Genomic DNA, 12,517 nt, shown 5'->3' with positions numbered 1-12,517 from the left:
CCGTGTGTGCTTTTGAAAGATCTGAAGAGGCAGCATGGAGAAACCTGCTCAGAGGAGAAAATTTTGTGTTCAAGAGTCCAGACATTCAGGCCAGTTTTTGTCTAGGAGGGGCTCATTTTCCAGCATTTTTGATTGCTAAGGTGAGAGGTTGTGGTTAGAGAATGCCTGGATGCTGAAGCATTAATACATCCGTGCACACAGATTCTCAGAATTGCTGTCCTGAGGGTAAAACCACGCTTCCTGAGCTCAGCATTTGGTTGATTGGTGATAGTATCATGGAATTAATTTTCCTTGCCAGAATGCTTTGCAGGGATTCAGAATTAAAGAAAGCTGTTTCATGGAAGCGGTGAAACCGGACATGTGTAGAAACAGCAAAAACAAAACCCCAAAACTTTCCCCAAACAGGCAGACTTTAAAAGCAAGATAATATTTTAAATGTTATATAAAATAGCCAGCAATAAGTATTTCTTCAGCTGATACTCAGTAACTTGAAGCATGCAGGTTCATAACTCATTGCAGTGCAAGGTAGATTGTCTGCCTTTTGCCACAGTGGAAGGTGATGCAGATGGATGCCATCCCAAAGCGTTAAGCTCAGCCACCTCCATCTGCATTGCAGCAAACTGCAGCTGGAGGGACAGTAAATCCTGCTTGGAAGGAGGAAGAGATATTTTAAAATACTCTAACGTGAATCAACGTGGCATAAATACACCTATTTATGGAACCTTCCTTCGTGTCCTTACAGTGGATAATCTAAAATTCCAGGTATCTTGATGCCTGGGCAGTTCTGTAGTGGACACCAGGTGGAATTGCCAATCCAGAGGGGCAGCACAGAACTGGAAATGGGAGTCTGGATGAGTGCTCTCTAGGTTTCCCTTTCAACATCTCAGTGTTGCAGTTGCCTACAGTCAGAGTAGAGCCTGATCTCGCTTTCCGTGGCATTGTGGCACCATACTGCACAAGCCCGAAGTTTGCTGAGATATAATGCCTTCATGGCAAGGCTGTGCTGCAGGTTTTAACCTGTGTGTTTTTAAATAGGAGCAGTTTTAAATAAAGGAATGGATATGTGTGAGATTGCAGATGTGCAAATGGTCTGTGGCTTTAGTCAGTGATCAGTCTCAGTTCTAATCATCAGTACAGACCTGGAGACTTTGGTGAAACCTCATTGTGCGCAACAGTGAGAGACAAAGAGGGGCTGGGAAATGCTGCTTGCTGTTCAGTGCCCTTCCTTGCTGAGTCTGGAGTTTCCTGCAAGTTCACAAGAGCTCTGCTATTTATACCAGTGAAGAAATGAAGAAAGCTAATTAGCAGCTTGCTTCCTTTCTCCTGAGGCTCTTCATAGTCACTGAAATGGGTGTCAACCTTTGAGAGAGTAAGTAGGAACAGAGAGCTTGACCGTGTGATCCCACCTGTAACTGTTGTAGCCTTGCAGACAAAAGCTTTGACCAGGCACATAGTCAGAAAGGATCAGCAGTGTTTAACAGATGTTCTTTCTCAGGCTTTATTTGTATTTGTACTGGATTTGCTTATGGCCACCTGTGTGAATAATTAATGATATGATACCATTATTATTAGATCTGTTTCAAAACATAAAAGTGGAATACTTGACTTTTTGATCATCTGTTAATCAGTGGTGAATTGCTAGCAAAATCTGCTTTAAACAAGAAACAAGTTTATGCAATATCAGGAACGGGACAGTAATTGCATGTTGTGCTCAGTGGATGGGTCAGAGACCAAAAGAGTGAACTGAAAATTCCTGAAGGAGCTAAGGGCTTCTCAGGTGGGTTTGAAGTAAATAAAATATAGCACAGCACAAATTATGTAGGCAGATCATGTGCCATGCATTTGTAAAGCTTCTTATAACTCATCTCAGAAATGTCATGCTGGAAGAGACATGAGATAACTTTTCATTTTGTTCCACTGATTCTTGAGTAGAAATTCTGAAGTCTATTAGTGGTTATAAGAAAGCTTTGGCAAATAAGGCAGGCTGATGGAAATCAGGGGGAATAACTCAGATGGTGACTTCCAGTGGCTGCTGAAATGAAAATTGATGAAATGTGTTAAACAAAGCTGTTTTCAGCCAATTCGGCATGGTGCAAAATACATGGATTCATTTTAAAGGGGAAAGATTTGTAACATGCTTCATTTTTTGGTTCTTTTCTCTTTGCAGATGAATGCAGTTGGAATAACTGAGAACGTGAAGGGGGATCATAGAAAATTTGAAATCTGGTATAGTGGAAGAGAAGAGGTATACGTTGTGCAGGTTTGTAGCTTCAGAGATCTGAATATTTGTAAACAGTGGTGTGGAAATGTCTCCTCTTGATCTTCTCAGGATATAAGGTTATCAGACATTCAGCTTGTATTTCTTCTTCCTCCTTGCCTATGTCTCTGTTCACAGAGCTGTCCCAGTGGCTACTCCTCAGAGTCAGTACAGGGCTGTAAAAGTGGAGACAGAGCTGGTCCTTGGAAATAGAGCCTTTAATTCCACATGCAGTCTCAAATAGACCAGTAGTTGAAAAAAAAACCCACATTTTATTGTGCTTAGCAGCTTACATGAACTGAGATGGGAAGTGGGCCTCATGCTTTAATGAACATAAACACATGCTCTTCTACAATTAGATGCTGGAACTGCCCCCAGAGTGAAGGCTTAGCTTCCATGGTGCTATTTCCAATGGTAGTTTGATTAGTCTATGGAACAGTAGCCTATTTTTTTCCTGTTTATTTTCCCCTTTTGTAGCATTTTGAATATCATTTTATAAGAGTGAAGTATTTGCCTAATGCTGTGTTCAAAGCACAACCTCTTGTGAAAATATTGTTTGTTGACATCTGTTTTTAATTTGCCCTCTGCTGAGCTTTTTCCTCCTTGTTATAATCCAGTAACAAACTTCAACTCAGATGTATGTAGGGTATACATATATCCAGAGCATAACAATAGGACAAGGGGGAATGGTTTTAAACTGGCACAGGGGAGGTTTAGGTTGGATATTAGGAGGAAGTTTTTCACACAGAGGGTGGTGAGGCACTGGAACAGGTTGCCCAAAGAGGCTGTGGATGCCCCATCCCTGCAGGCATTCAAGGCCAGGCTGGATGTGGCTCTGGGCAGCCTGGGCTGCTGGTTGGTGACCTGCACACAGCAGGGGGTTGGAACTGGATGAACATTGTGGGCCTTTGCAACCCAGGCCATGCTGTGATTCTATGATAGTTTTAGCCCTTTGGGATTTTAAAAAGAGAATTATTGCATGCTCAGATGTGCTTTTTCCTGTACTCCTTGGGTTGTAGTGATGTCTCCACCATTTCTGCTGCGTTGTCTGGATGTGGTGGGATTGTTAATTTAAAAAGATGAAGAATATTTTATATTTAACGCTGGCTTTGGATGAAAGGGGATTTCAGATAATTGCAGCATTGAAAAGTAAGATTCTATTCATACAATATAATGGGTGATTCATAATTCAAAATTCAGACAATTCTCTCTTCTTTCAGGCCCAAACAGTAGATCTGAAGATGGCATGGTTAAATGAAATAAGAAAAATTTTATTCAAGCAGCAGGAGCTCATAAAAGGTACATTTGACCAATTTGTCTGTGGCATTCACTCTGCTGCAGAACCTTTCCTATTTTCACACTGCTAAATCTTCAAATCCACTAATTCTCACCAGAGAATTGATTTTCAGAAGAAACCCAGTAGCACAATTCTGGAGTGAGGTCTACATTACAGGGAAATAACATAAGTTAGAGCTGTAGAGGCCGAGTGCTCAAGTAGAAATGAATTACAGAGGTACTTTTTTTTCTTCTATTACCGTGGAGAGTTATTTCACATTTGTTCTCATATGCTTAATTCAACAAGATTCATAGCAGATGCCTTGTTTTAAGCATATTACAGTCCCATAGACTTCAGTGGAATGCTTGCTATTGGATTTGTGCTAACATGCCATCTTAATCATAACTAAATCTGCTCTTTGTAATAGTGCCTAGGTCTGGTTTTCTCTAAACAATAATCATTAGAGTTGTTTGAAAGGCCTAGCTTTGAAAATAATGCTTCAAGTGCAACAGCTGCTAAGAAACAAGGATGTAAATCTGATGTCTGACCTCCCCACAGTGGAGAAGCAGCAGCCTAGCTCGTGCACTGACCAGCTCCACCTCTCCTCCCAGCTGAGTGATGGGTGAGTCCCTGGGGTGACTCTGGGGGGGGGGCACCAGCGAGCACTCATCTGACAGCACAACCTGAGCTGCAGTTTTCTTTTTGTGTCCACCCAGCAATCGAAACTGGGCACTGAGATCCTTCAGAAAAGCATATATTAATAAGTACCATTAATATTTCTGATCCTGCTTTACGAATCTTCACGGAGTTTAGTTTCATTTCTCACGTACAACTAATGTATATGCATATTTAATCTTTCAGAAAGCAGCAGAGAGCCTCCATAAGCTCAGAAGAGAACGACTCGGAGCGCACCAGCCCAGTGCCACTGGACAGCGTGCTCCTGTCACCCCAGAGCAAACCCCACAGAAGTATGGCACCTCCCTTCCTTTGGGGCACTGTGTGGGCACAGGGTTCCCCAGCTGAGCTGCATGTTGTCTTGCAGGCTGGCCAGGAATGTCACAGTCCCTGGAGATCTGTGAGGGTCTGGAGGAGTGGTCTGGCAACCAGTACCTTTCAAACTGCTCAGACACCGAAGAGGAGGAGGGGAACCAGCTGGTTAGTACAGAACTGAAGAAGCACCAAAGCTTGAGGCTTTGATTGTGTTGCTTTAGCAGGCTTCACTGGGTGACAGGTGTGGCTTCTCCATGTCTTCATTTTTCTACATCTCCATTTGGGAAATGAGGAGATATCAGATGAGTTGTTTCAGTTCCTTGAAACCATTTAAATTAAGGTAGCTGTTAGTGCTCTATCACATTCCCTGCGGCAGTCAGAAATAAAGGCTGTGTGATACTGAATGTAGCTCAAGCAGATAATTTTTTTCTCTTTCTGCCACAGTCTCCAGGAAAATACAAAGCCCTTGCAGACTGCAAGAGGAGAGGATCAGAGGATCTGCTGGTGAAAAATGGGGACGAAATTCAGCTTTTGCATGAAGATGGTGAGGGGCAGTGGTAGGTATTTTAGGATTGCTTTGCCTTATCTCTAAGATCCTGCATGGCAGTGCCATGCTGCCTCACCTGCCTGGTGGTCCACTCCATGCAGCTTCTGATTAGGTTTCAGTCTATTCCAGAAAGTGAGAGAATTCATTCCCTTTACAAGTCTAGGGACCTTACACTCTGGTTTGGCCTTAAAAAATGTGTTTGGACTTCCCTTGCCTTGGGTATGTGAGCTGTGTTACGCTGACATCTCAGCAGCCCCTTGGTAGTGCTCTTGCAGCTCAAATGGGTGGTTTGAGTGAGAGCTCTGTGCCCACTTTATGCCTTCTCCAGCTCAGCTGTTGGCTTTTTTCCTCTGGGTTTATTAATAGCAATATTGAGTGATTACAAGACATTTTCTTCCCACAAATGGCTGTAATGAACCAGTGTTAACTGGTTAATAGCTGCAGACCATCTTTCAGTTGTATTTATAGCTGTGGCTTGTGAGGATAGCAATTCACAGCTGGTTCTCTCCTTGTAACCGGGAGCATTGCCTCGGAAATTACTATACCCCGTGTTCTGCCTGTTGAACCATTGGTCTTATTGTCTCAGAGGGCAGCATGCCCTCTTCTGTTCTTTGCAGCATTTTGGCCAAGTTTCCTGCCTGTAGTTCCTTTCCAGACTGATTTCTGACTAGCTCTCTTTAGCCAGCCTCTCCTTAGTATAAACACACAGGCACAGCTGCCCTATGGGGGATTCAGGGCCAGCATCTACAGCCCTTACGCTTCATGGGAAATTCAGTTTGCTGTTAGCAAAAAGAAGATAGAAAATATCTCAATCATGCTGCGTGCTCACCACCTTGCATAGCAGTTTTAGGCAGTGCCAGGCAGACAGTTCTCAGACCAAATGTATTTGTTAGTACAGATCTCACTACATGAGCAGGAAAGTAATTGTCCTGGGCTTCATTGGTAGTCAGTGGAGAGAAACAGGCACTTCTGGAGAATGATGCAGACCCCAGGCAGGGTTACTCACGCTCTGGAGAGCCTTGTTCCTCTCCATTAGCTAGAGAGGGGCCCAAGGCAACTGTGTTCCTGATGAAGGTTTTTAATTAGTTGCCTAAATTTAGTTGGATGGAATTCTTAAATGCATGCGCAGCTCCTGTTAAAATGCTCCCCCAATTTGAGCAGACTGTTGGTTGCACTGACTGTCTTGTAAAGTGTGCCCACTGCCAATGCAAAACTGCTTGTGGGGTGATTCGTTTCTTTTACTAATACTGTTGTTGTTCAAAGGTTGGTGAAAAACCTAAACAGAAGAAAAGAAGGCTGGATCCCTGTCCACAGTCTGCAGATAGTAGTCGGTGATTGTAGATTTCGGAATGCCAAAGTTGCAGGTATCATATAATACACATAACAGAGATATCTCAAAACTCAAATCAGGTCTTTTAAGCCATTTGTACTGCACTTGATATACTGAGTCTGGCTGCATTTGCCTCTGCAGTAAAAAAAAAAAAGAAAGAAAGAAAGCAGCTACTCCAAAAAGCCTGCAAAAGTAGTAAATTAAGCTACTGCTTTTTTGTGGATTTTTTTTCTTGGCTCCTTAGGACACTTCTCTGACTTTAGGCACTAGTAAGTTACAAGAAACAAAAAAAAACAGCACTTAAACACATAGGTTTTATTGTGAGAGCACTGGGCAGAAGATGTAGGAGAAGAAATGGAGTCTGATCAGGGATTCCTGTGACTATTTTTGCCTTCTTGCTGCTGTAGCTCAGACCCCATGTGAATAGGATGCACCTAGGCAAAACCTCCTCATGCTGCACAAGGTGCTGTGGCCTCATCCAAAGCACGTGGAAGGAAGGCTTCAGTTCTGCGCTTGGTCAAGCCTTGCTCTTTCACTCACTGCTGGTTGCTGCTTGTTAATCCTTCATTAAAATAGTTTATAAACAAATTACCAGGTTTTAGTGAAAGGCTTCTAGTCTTAAAAATCATGTTTCTCATTTTCTAGTTGTAAATGTACATAGATTAAGAAGAATAGCAGATGACACAAGAAGATGCCTTAAGAGCAGGCCATTACCCTCACCATGTATTTGGTATCACCACTCCATGGTTTTTCATTACCATGCTGGAAATGGGGGGCTGGGATTGTGACTGGAACAGCTGAGAACACACAGAGAAAAAAAAATCACAAAGGTTTTGTCCATAAAAAAGGAAGTCTAGTTATCTCTGGGTCCTGGACCAAAGTCTGTGTGGAGGTTCCTCCAGCCCTGAAAGCACCCTGAAAATAGGATACTGGTTAACTTTGAATGCTGGCTTGCTCTGTCACTGGTCATAACCCCCACATCCTAGAGATTGGCAGCTCTACACTGATTTACAGTCACTGAGTACAAAGTAAGACGAATTTCACAGGACAGAACCACAGAAAGCTGCTGTACATCTTGCAGTGCTGCTCAGATGTTTGCAGCCGTGTCACCAGAGTCTGGCAGCAGTGCTGAGGCTTAGTTTTCCCTGTTAAGATTGGCTTTGCTCATTCTCTCTGTTGCTGATTGTGTATGCAGTCTGTAGGCATGGTTCTAATTTTACACGCACTTCAGGCAATGCTGTAGGATGGTGTAGGATGTTTTCTCTCCATTTCCTGGAGTTATTCAAAGAACTTCTCAGTGACATGTCCTTACAGCCATCATGCACTCTAAAAACTGATTTTCAGACCACACCTTTGTATTTAACAAAGCTGTTCCTTTTGTGGATAGGTCATTTTATGCTGTGGGTGATTTTACAGCCATTAATTGCTCTGGGATGTGGCCGGGTTTGGGGTCTGTTTTCTGCTTCTTCAGAAGATGGAGCTCTTGCTCCAGCTCTGCAAGAAGTCCTTCCAGCCAGCCTCCCTCGGAGGAAGGACAGGCTGGTCCTGACATAGCAGACACAGTTTGCCAGCTAAGGAGTGACGTTGCGTACAGGAGGGCACACTGCAACCCACAGGTATTCTGAGCTGCCTGTGGGGTTCTCAGGAGCTGAAAGCATGCAGAGCTGGTTCCTGTGTTGGTGCTTGGCTCCTGGTCCCCACAGTCATTAACAACTTAAAGTTACAGGAAGCTTTTCTGCCCATTTGAAGTTATCAGATAGGAATTTGGTAGATGTCCCACTACCCTGCCATTGCCAGTTTTGTAAATCCGCTGTCCTGCGCCAGGCCTGCCAAGGGAGAGCCTCTGTGCAAAGCAGAATTTGGAACAGCCAAATGAATCCCGAAAATACAGATGCTTTTTTCTTTTACTTCTTCACTGGTTGTGCAGTTAATTTGCCTTATGGATGAGTGGTTACTATTGGCAATGTCGTGTAACAGCTGATAAAGAGAGTACTTTGGTCTAAATCTCTATTGCAGAAGTGGGAGGGAAAACCTTATTAAACTTAGTGTAAATCTTGGCCTGGATTTAAGCCAGGAGGCTTTGAGAAGGAAGATAACTGGCTTGGAGTTCATTTTGAATAACAATTTTTCCCCTGTTGTGCCCCTAGCAATAACTTCTGAAATGAGCCATTGCTTCTTTCTTCTGAATAGATTTGTTTCCTGTGTAAATCTGTGGTGTTTCTCTTATGTGTGTGCCACAGCAATAGTTCTGTATCGCAGATGTTAATGCACAGATCTCAAAATGGAAAAAGTTTGGTGAGAACTCTGCTCAGAGAAAGCACTGCTCAGGAAATAGTGGTTGCATGTTGCTCATTTCAGATGCCTTGTTAAAGCATAAAACCATTTCTGTATGTATGAAGAAGGAGCAGCCCCAGTGTAAGATGTGCATCCCTTGGAATGTCAGGAATGTGGGTTAGAATCCAAACTCTTCTTCCACAATAGGCCAGGAAGCAAAATAGCTCTGCAGGTCCCCAGGTTGCTAATACTCCACAGACCACCTACTGCTGTAACACAGAGAACTGACAGCACCTGTGTCACTGAAGGGAAAGCCATGTTACCTCCAGCTGTGCTGCAGCACCCAGCTCAGCAATCTGAGAGCTCGGACAGCAGAGGTGAGGTCCTTGCTGAAACCCAGTGCAGATGTGTGACATGTTTCATCTCAGTGACACGGTGACAGTGCAGGAGCACGACAGCTCCCCTCTTGTGGAGGCTGAGCTCTTGTTCTGCTCTTCTTTTCTCTCATCAGTGGTAAACAAATGCAAGCAAAAGAAAACATTTTGTTCGCTCTAGAATTTTCACGTCAGAGCCAAACGAGGCCAATGCATTTCCAGCCTTTTTCATCTGACCTTTAAAATCCAGGCAGAGAGATGGTTTCTGATTTTGTCTGACTGCATGAAGGTTGTGTGAGGCTGATTTCTTTCAGAGAGAGCATGAAATAGAGCAGAATTGAGCCCAAACCTGAGGAGCACTCAGAGCAGCCACTGGGAGATGCTCCATCCCAGGGCAGGTGCTGGCACCCACTTGTTTCAGGGAGTATGCAGGCAGCCACGACGCTCTCACTTTGCAGTGTGATGCAGGTCTGACCAGGTTCCTGCTCCTATGCTATATGTCAGACATCTTCTAGTTTTGTTCAACATCCCACTTGGCAAATTCTCTTCCAAGCCTTAAGGGGATCCCTGTATGTGTTTGTGCACGTCTGAGTGCGTGTGTGCTCTTCCTGCTAAGCTGCCCCTCACTTGGAGTGCCCAGAGGACAAAGCTCATGCACCCTCTGCTCTGACCAGCCAGGGCAGTGGCCTCTTGGCTGAGTTTGAGGCAGCTCTTTATGTAGCACCTTGGGCCACACAGTTCTAATTTGCCTGATGAGAGTGCGTGGCTGAATGCTTGAGCTCTTGCAAGCTAGCGTAAGCATGTTAGCTGAAATGTGCAAGTTTTGTGTAAGTTCTGCTTAAAATGCCACTTGTCATGTTGCAGATGTAGCACAGCTGTTTGCACTGTTACTCATGCACTTTAATGATTGCAGCCACAGGCTTTATGTGAGCAGAATTATTATGCAGGGTCCGTTAAAGATAATGTTAATTTTTGCCTTTGAAATATAAAGCAGGGTCTACATTTACAACCAGCGATGCCAACCAGCCTCATAGAACAGCTATTTTGTGCCCATAGAAAGCCATTTTGCAATGACAAAATAAGGACTCTAGAGACGATAACCACTGGCCATGCTGTGATAATCAAGTGATAGATGACAGAAACGAGTCAAACCCTGTGGTCCTGCCTTAGACAGGGCTCTCACTGAAACTAATGGGAGTTCAGCTTTCAGGGAGAACCACGGGAGTGTGCTGGTTTTTTCTTTTATGTTTTGCAAATGTTACATGATTACAGGGAACAATGTGTTTCTTGGAATAAGATGCTTTAACATTAACATCATTCTTCATTACTTTATAGATGCTGCCCTGTGTAACACGCGAAAGTTTAGTTCCCCTTGAGTTAAGGGTGAACTGGTAGCATCCTGGTTTTGATGCTCTTGGAAGCTTTCAACTACGTGTTACAGAGAAATAGCACAATAGTTGGAGTTTTCCTGTACTATTCATCACATTCACAGAGCTCCACAGCTTCATCTGCACTGAATGGGACCGGTGTCCTAAGCAGCTTCTCATAGTCATAAAGGAAGCCATTCTCTGCTCTTTTCTTTCCCCCCACTATGGAAAGTACAGTGTTTCATTATTTTTACCTGCTGTTTTCCATGACATCCATCACGTTTCATCAGAGAAGTACACCTTGTATAGATGCTTGAAATTTCCTCTGCAGGTTGAAGGCTTTATCTACTTATTAGCTGACAACTGTTGAAGCTGATTGCAAATCAAAGAGTTGAGTTTTGGTAAACCAAAAAACAAACAAAAAACCAACAACAAAGAAGCTGTATGTTCTGCTTAATTGATTTTATGGATGGATTTTTCTTAAAAACCTACTTCAGCTATGTGAATGTAATGTTCTGTAAGAGCATCATCTGGCTGACTCACGTGGAAGATGCAATAATGCTACAGATCCTTTTTTTGCACTTAGGGTCTGAATCCAGCCCATTGCAGTCAGTCCCGTTGATTTCAGTGAGGTTTGGATCAGGTCGAACTGACAACTCAGGGTTGTCGCCAATCACTTTAGGGTCCCACAGTGTCCCAAGGCTGAAACCTGTATCTAGCAAGTGTTGAAGTTTACATTACATGTATGTACTTTTGGAACACGTGCCATAAATCAAAGTTAAATGTCCATGTTTGCACTAAGGATGTTCATGTGACAAGACTGTACTTTTCAGCATCTTTATTGATAATGCAGCAGTTGAATTTTCGAGGAAGAAAAGGAATATTGAATTCTCAGTTTAATTTTGTGTTTCTTTGTCTAGTTTTGCTTTTGTAGAACATAGGTACAGGTGGTTTGACTTTTAAGCAGATGTATGCAAAGAGCATCTGGCTGTTGAGAACAGGGTTGATAGCATGCATGCCTTACAGGATGTGCTCTGTCCCGTTGACGCAAAATGTTTTATGCCATGGACTGAAGGGGGACCTTTGTGTTCTGACTTTGATTTGTGAGCCATCAATTCTTAGATACAGTATCAAGCTGTTGAGTTCAAGCACACTGAGTGTTTTCGGTGACCACTGTTGTATGGAGGAATGGTTGAACTGCTCCTTGGCCGTGGCTGCCCGGGGTTCCCCTGGGTTGGGTTGCCAGCGCTGGGGGCAGCCCCATACATCCCCAAAGCAGGACCACTGAGTCTGTGCTGAGGAACACTGAGAGACTTGGAAAGATCCCAGTGTTCCTCAGCCATTGGGAATCAAACCAGGGAGGTTTTAAGTCACTGACGATTATTTCTGTCTGTTTTAAAGCTGGTCACAGTGCGCTTGCTAGGTGGAGAAGTAGGATTCTCTCAAGTTAGTATGGGGGTAATTTATAGTGGTAACTATTCTTGTGGTACCAGTACACATTTTGAGGTACAGCTGTAAATATTTGTCTCAAACATAGCACACATTGCATATGAAATGGTTTTAATCTTTTTTCTGTCTTCCATTGTTTTAAATTTAAGCTTTTATTAATTTATGAGATTGACTAGCTCTGCAATTCTGAATGTACAGTCTGGGATTTTTAACATTGGAAACTTTGCACATGACATGGTCTATTACCTTTAAGTATGCTGTTGAACTAGGCTCTTCATGTACATGTTATTATAAATTACAGTAGAGAGTTTTCTCTGACTGCAAGTTTAAATGAACTATATTGTATATGTACCTGTAAAAAAAAAAATGTGTTAAATCTATATTTAAAGATTAAAAAGTTGTTAAATAAATTCTTATGAGAATATGCAGTTCTGTCCAAAGACACCTCTGCTATGGCTCTGAAAAAATTCTGAGTGATGGCTTTATTTCATTTGTTTGGAGCAAATACAGCATTCACACACACGTTTTGATTTTAAAACGAGCAGTGACAGAGGCTGCCATCAGCTGCTGGCTGGATGTGGTGGCAGTGAAATGAGCGAGGCTCAGTGCTTATCCTGAGGTCTGAAACAGCAGCTGCAGCCCAGCACCACTCG

At 43.1% G+C, this 12,517-nt stretch overlaps 1 protein-coding gene across 3 annotated transcripts in view; it reads left to right on the top strand.

Moving 5' to 3' along the window:
• Positions 1-12,306, top strand: part of MCF2 (MCF.2 cell line derived transforming sequence) — a 48,786-nt gene extending 36,480 nt beyond the window's left edge. Inside the window, exons 23-30 of one of the 3 annotated variants that reach the window (XM_042824832.1) lie at positions 2,168-2,260; positions 3,478-3,556; positions 4,092-4,155; positions 4,395-4,501; positions 4,576-4,688; positions 4,968-5,080; positions 6,334-6,434; positions 10,384-12,306. In XM_042824832.1, coding sequence (XP_042680766.1) covers positions 2,168-2,260; positions 3,478-3,556; positions 4,092-4,155; positions 4,395-4,501; positions 4,576-4,688; positions 4,968-5,080; positions 6,334-6,434; positions 10,384-10,424 — 711 coding nt within the window. In that variant the 3' untranslated portion in view covers positions 10,425-12,306. The remainder of the gene's footprint in view (positions 1-2,167; positions 2,261-3,477; positions 3,557-4,091; positions 4,156-4,394; positions 4,502-4,575; positions 4,689-4,967; positions 5,081-6,333; positions 6,435-10,383) is intronic. The other 2 variants (XM_042824834.1, XM_042824833.1) reach the window with 2 other exon arrangements.
• Positions 12,307-12,517: the final 211 nt, after the last annotated feature.

Source organism: Centrocercus urophasianus, unplaced genomic scaffold (genome assembly GCF_019232065.1).
Source record: "Centrocercus urophasianus isolate 14NV4802_14NV808 unplaced genomic scaffold, USGS_Curo_1.0 seq_24, whole genome shotgun sequence".
Lineage (NCBI taxonomy): Eukaryota > Metazoa > Chordata > Aves > Galliformes > Phasianidae > Centrocercus > Centrocercus urophasianus.
This window is presented reverse-complemented; position numbering and strand designations above follow the sequence as displayed.